The following is a 6,076-nucleotide window of genomic DNA, read 5'->3' as shown; positions in this document are numbered from 1 at the left end:
AATGCAATGGAGCCTATTTAAAACATTTCCAACATTATTATTTGGAGAAGTCATATTATGTCCACTCCTTTCTTTCATTACGATATTGGAAATTATTTTAAATAATCTCCCAAACTCAAACAAACTTCAAATTCGAAATAACATTATGTGAAATCAAATGGTTTTGTACACATATTATATGAAATCAAACGTGGTTATATCGTGTTTATATAAGGAGAAAAACTACTTTTTTGGAGGAGCAGAAGAACTACTAGTAGTACCTATCAGAGGCCGAAAAGGAGTTAGAAATAAACAGATAAAACATTCATACATTGGATGCAGTTATATGTCAAGAACATACTACATGCAACCACAAATATATTACATAAGTATGGCATCCAACCATCTATATTATACAAAGTGGAAACATGAACGAGAACCACAAAAATATCAATGAGAATGAAAAGCCACGATGATATCATACATATTTTTCCCCAGGAAGGTATTATGGAGAACTGCCATCGGCATGGCCCTTCTTCTTATGAAACATGCCTGTGATGTTTGGCAACACAAAGCCCTTCCTCAACAGCATTCTGTTGCTCCTTTGATGCCCATCGTTCTTCTCGGTGGGTTTTCCAGCAGGAGCCTTGTGTACAGATGAAGGTGTGGCTGCGTGTGCTTGCGCTTCTGCAGAAGACACGGACTCTGCAGCTTTCTTCTGTTCCTTTTCACGCCACCTCTTAAGCTCACCTTCTACAGCCTTCTTTGCTGCTTCAGCCATCTCCGCCCTCTTCAGTGCCTCCTCTGTTGCTAATTCCATGTCCTCCATCTCTCTCCGGGCAGTTTTCATTTTCTGTATTGCCTCATTCTCACTGGCTCTAACAGCTTCCACTTGCGCCATGGCAGCAGCTACTTTCATCTCACTCAACTTCTCTGACTCCTTTACCTTACGGCTAAGAGATTCAAACTCCGCTTTTGAGATTGTGACCTTTCCTCCGGGTTCAGAAGTTGAAGCTTGAACAGCACTTGCTCTGTCTGATAGCTGCTTAATCTGGTCAAGGGCCTTCGCTTCAGCTGCTTTTGCTTCTTCTGCTTCTTTCAAAGCTGATTGCAACCGTTCCTCGGCTTCTGTTAACGCAACACGTGCTGCTTCAGCTTCAATTCTTAACTCTGCTGCACTCTTCTGCATCATTTCAGCTTCCTGCAGGGCAGTTTTAGACTCACACGACAGCTGTTGAAGAGCTAGCATCAAGTCATCAGAAGCTGCTGCAGCTTCTGATTCAGCACAAACAGCTACCTCAAGCTCAGATTTGCATTTCTGAAGCTTGACATGTAGATCTGCAACAATGGATTCAGTATCTGTATCCTTCTCTTTGAGTTGACTGTGGTCCTGCTTTACAGCTGCTAACTCCAGCTTCAGTGATTCTACTAAGTTCCGAAGTGTGCTTTCCTCTTCAGCTACTTTCTGCAACATTTCCTTCGCATCATCCAATTCTGTGGTGATAGCAGCAACAGTTTCTAAATCTAGAGCACGGGCATCTTCGATCTTTTTCTGCATTGATGAAATCTCAGAGTTGGTCTCATCTAGCTTTTCTTTAAGGGTTTTATAAGCAGTAGGATCAAATTCATTTCTCAAATATGACAATTTCTTCTCAGTTTCTTCCAAAGCCTGTTTATATGTATTGCTAGCAATATCCTTCTCAACAAGGACTTGCGAGTCTTCTTCCTGTAATTGTTCTGTAGCTGCCTTCATGTGCATAAGCGATTCTTGAATTGCTTTAGCCTCATTACGAAGTTGAGCAGCCTTTTCCTTGTTGGCTTCTATCGAGTGCAATGATTCCTCTTCCTTCTGGGCAGCAGACAGCCTCATATCTAATGAGGTTTCAAAATCCTTCTTCAGCTTCCTCAGCTCCTGTTTGGCTGCATCGAGGTCTGCCAGAGCAACCGCATACTGTTGCCTTGCACTGTCCAGTTCCTGCTTCAAGGGACTATCTTTTCGAACAGCTTCCTTCGGGCTGCCTCCTTCAAGCTGCTTGGTTCGAGTCTTTGTATCTTCCGTGGCTTGAATAGCCATCTCTTTGGATTTATTGATTGCATCCAGCTTAGTAGTTAGCTCATCAACAGTTTTTCTAGCTTTCTCCAACTCGGAGAGGGACTGTAGTCTGGCTGTTTCAGCATTACTCAGTTGTTCCCTGTATTTATTCAACTCTTTCTGGGCCAAATGAAGTTCGGTCTCCTTAGCTAACACCTTCTGCTGAAAGTATGTTTCAAAAATCAGAGTCAGAGTATATTCGGATAATCAGATACCAAATAGATCCGGTGAACTGTGTTGCATGAATAATAAGGAAGAGATATGCCAATTATGCGATGTAATTGCATCAGTAATATGTGAACTGCAGAAGCCAGATATGTAGGGGCAAAGACAATACACTGTTCCTGACTGACAGTACAAGTAATATCAGAAGTCATGAAAAAGGGGAAGAGGTGAAATAACTGGAAAGAAGACCCAAGAAGTTTAAGCCAGGAAATGTAGAGCTAGTGGGCGGTTAAGCTGGTTGATTATTTGAAAATGTGATACAAATTTCCATCATACAAATTATGTTCGACTATCTGCCTATATGTCACTTCTGCAAAAATTAGTACAGTTGAGCAAAATTTCAATTGCAATTTATAACAAGTTGCTTTTTTTCCTCCATTCCCAAAGATTAAACAAAACAAAATAATGGAAAAACCAGACCAATTTAAAATATTAGTCCAGTAACTCCAGCTCCCACTGGTACTAATTACATAAAATGACACAATTCTCCGGCCAAAGAGAAAGTTATCTACCATGAATATTAGGCTACTTGATATTCTACCAGGAACAAAACAAAGATGTTATCATGTGTGGCCGCTGCATTGCATGGCAAGGTGGGTATGGTATGTTGATTGGTTGAAATATCTGCATGTCAAGTCTAAAGGACTTGAACATCACCAAAGATTTAGCCATGGACGGGTGCGTGGAAGTTAGCTACTTGGTTTCGATATCTTATGGCTTTCAACTCTAGCTTACCCCAACTTGTTTGGGACTGAAATGCGGTATTGTATTTTGGTTGGCTGAAATATCTGCATGTCATGTCTGAAGGACTGGAATATCACCAAAGATTTAGCCATGGGCAGGGTTTGTGGAACTTAACTATCCACGTGCCAGAACCATGACTTGATTTCAATATCTTATGGGTTTCAACTGTAGCTTACCCCAACTTGTTTGGGACTGAAAGGCTTTGCTGTTGTACATATGTGTAGGCAGATTGATCTGATAGGGAAATTGCAAATTTAAGGGTATCTTTGATTTCAAAGAATCCATAGAGGAATATGAAAACCATAATTGCAATGGCATGTCTTCCTGGGCCATAAAGGATTGGAAATCCTAGGGTTTGCACCAAAGGGTGTCTGATACACCATAGGGAGAACGCAGAGTTCTTACAAGACATTTGTACGAATGGGAATTTTTGCATGGAACAGTGCAAAGGGATCCTACAAATTACAATCAAAATTAAGTAGCCTAGATAGAAAAACATGACATGGATTACAATTCATAGGGATCATCACAAGACTCATAACACGAGGATGTAAATTTAAAAACAATCCACATTCTTAAAAAAAATCATTATTTCTATAAGGTAAAGGCTGACAATTCGAAATGGGAGAACACACTCGCCCTCACCATCAATTAAAACAAATAAATGGAAAACATATGTAAGTGACAACATTGAGTGGGTACCAAATTACAGCATATATTACTCACTGAAACATGCTGTAAACTAAATTGACTAGAAAGGGGGTAAATTTCTCAACAACAAAATGCTGCATGGGAAATAATTAGACATTTCAGAGGAGATAAACAAGCAAGATCAGTACCAAAATAATCACGTATACTTTCAACAGATTAGAAACATCTAGAACTTCTCAGTGATGAAATTTATGACACAACATTTCGAGCTAGCAGTTTTCACAACACACGAAGCGTTTCTTTTTCAAAATTATACATGTATAAGGATGTCAAGGGTTAGAGCAGGTGTCCTCAGTATTCATGCTATGCGAGTGAATCATGGCAAACATGCATGTGCGCATGTTAAGTATTTGAACTTGCAAAGTAACTACCTCTGCTTGAGGAGCCTTTGGCTTTCTCGCAGCTGATTTGTCAGATGAAAACCTTACTTCACCAAATAAGCTCACTGCAGCTTTGACAGATTCAAAAGGAGCTCTTGTATCTATTTCTCCAACCTCCAATTTTTCTGCGTCAGTAGAAGGTGGGCGAACTTTTGTAGCCATATTTACTGTACTACTATATTATATGCAAGCTGCAATAGAAAAACAAGGAGTTACAGAAAAGCATTTGCAGGAAAGCTAATGGTACACCACTTTCTGCAATATATACTACTCCCTCCGTTCCTAAATATAAATCTTTCAGAGATTTCATCATTTCAATATGAACTAGATACGGATGTATACAGACATATTTTAGAGTGTAGATTCACTCATTTTGCTCCGTATGTAGTCTATACTGGAATCTCCAGAAAGACTCATATTTAGGGACGGAGGGAGTAGAATGATCAGTTTGATTAAGGAAACTACTAGGATGTGGTTATAGGACATGAAACAACAGTAATTATGTTCCAGCAACCTTTTTCAGGGGAAAAACACACATTGAAGATTCATGGGATCGTAGTATTAGAAAACACTACACAGGTAATATTGATGTCCCATATGGTTGTTTGTAAACTGTTACAAATGCATGCATGACACTGTAATTTTTTGTAAAAAAGAACATGGTAAAGCCCTGCTGCTCCAAAATTTATCTTGCAGAGTCACAGCACAGATGTACATTCCGCATTTCTAATTCATTCTCCCACTGCAAACCCTAAGGCTTCGTTGGACAAGGGAGGTTTTCCAGACCCAAGGGGGCTGAGGTTTGACAAGGGAGGTTTTCCAGACCCAAGGGGGCACAGATGTACATTCCGCATTTCTAATTCATTCTCCCCTGCAAACCCTTCCAACCCCCCTTCCGTCAAACGAGGCCTACAAGAGGCCACAAATATGTCCCAAAATTCCCTTGAATATTCACATAAGCACATCACAACGGGCCTAGCGTCTCTCAAAGGACAAAAGGGTTTCACCGAGCTTGAAAAGTGAACAGAAAATAAGGAAATCAATCCAGACAACCAATTCTAGGGCATAGCAGGAACAAAAAAATGTCAGGCCGAAACGAACCAGTAGATGCGCAGAGAGAGGTGAGGCCCGGGTGGGTGGCAATCTAGAAAGCCGCTACGGCGGAGGGCCAGAAAGGAAGGGCTGGGGTTGCCGGCCGGCCGGCGGCGGAGGGGCTTGGGGGGCTTGGGGTTAGGCGGTCCGATCGGTCCGAAAGGAACGTGCGGCTCGGTCGGAAAGAGCAAAAGTTGGTGGGGCGCACGTATTTTCCGGGCATCCAATAGCCAATTCAATCAATGGCAGTGGCGGGGCCCACGTTTTGTTGGGTTTGACTCGAGCTCAAACAGAGTTTTTTTTAGCACCCTGATAACCGAGCACTTATGCGACCTGCGAACTCCTTCCCGGAGAGACTGTATGAGCCAAGCACGGGGGGCGATGATTACGGCGGGCACGTCGACGCACGGTCCAATTCGAGATGCCTCCTCCCGCATCGTGTCCAGCAGCTTGCATCTTGATCTACTCTGGGCAGTAGGATGGCGGCGGCAGAGTCGATCTAGGGAAGATCCGCGGGATTGGTGGCGAGCAAGGCCGCAGTGGTAATAGGGGGCAGAGGGGCGAGGCCGTGGTGGGGATAATGGCCGGCGGGGCGAGGCCGTGGTGGCGATAGGAGGAGACGGGGTGAGGTCGTGGTGGGGTTGGTGCGTGCTGCAGAGGAGGCGGCTGGCGGAGAAGGCAAAATGACGACTGTAGTGTCTCTCATGGCGAAAATCCTACACCTACGAAGAGAACATACGCAAGGTTACGAAACCTTCTCTCTAATCTAAACATTCCTCCCTGATTTTCCGTTTTCCGGGAGGGTGGGCCCCAGCCTCACCCAAAGGCCAATCCTAATTATACACGTCAGTTA

The 6,076-nt window shown here is 42.8% G+C and overlaps 1 protein-coding gene across 2 annotated transcripts; it reads right to left on the bottom strand.

The window, feature by feature from the left end:
• Nucleotides 1-288: 288 nt before the first annotated feature.
• Nucleotides 289-5,471, bottom strand: LOC123110843 (WEB family protein At5g55860). 2 transcript variants are annotated; one of them, XM_044531465.1, is made up of 3 exons: nt 5,233-5,471; nt 4,123-4,322; nt 289-2,230 (listed from the first exon to the last, which is right to left on the bottom strand). In XM_044531465.1, exons 2-3 carry the CDS (start codon nt 4,291-4,293, stop codon nt 485-487), a joined length of 1,917 nt encoding a protein of 638 aa, XP_044387400.1. In that variant the 5' UTR covers nt 4,294-4,322; nt 5,233-5,471; the 3' UTR covers nt 289-484. The 2 variants fall into 2 exon arrangements, with proteins under 2 accessions (XP_044387400.1, XP_044387399.1); XM_044531464.1 differs by having other exon boundaries at nt 289-2,233; nt 5,233-5,446.
• Between the last annotated feature and the right edge of the window lie 605 nt (nt 5,472-6,076).

The sequence above is a fragment of the Triticum aestivum genome, chromosome 5B (assembly GCF_018294505.1).
Source record: "Triticum aestivum cultivar Chinese Spring chromosome 5B, IWGSC CS RefSeq v2.1, whole genome shotgun sequence".
Classification (NCBI taxonomy): Eukaryota; Viridiplantae; Streptophyta; class Magnoliopsida; order Poales; family Poaceae; genus Triticum; species Triticum aestivum.
Note: the sequence above shows the minus strand (reverse complement) of the source record. Positions and strands in the feature narration are given on the sequence as shown.

Excerpts from the sequence above, each read along its gene's own strand:
- LOC123110843 (XM_044531464.1), bottom strand. The coding sequence starts at position 4,293 with ATGGCTACAAAAGTTCGCCCACCTTCTACTGACGCAGAAAAATTGGAG. Across the intron at positions 2,234-4,122 it reads CAAAGGCTCCTCAAGCAGAG|CAGAAGGTGTTAGCTAAGGA; the intron begins GTAGTTACTTTG and ends ACATACTTTCAG.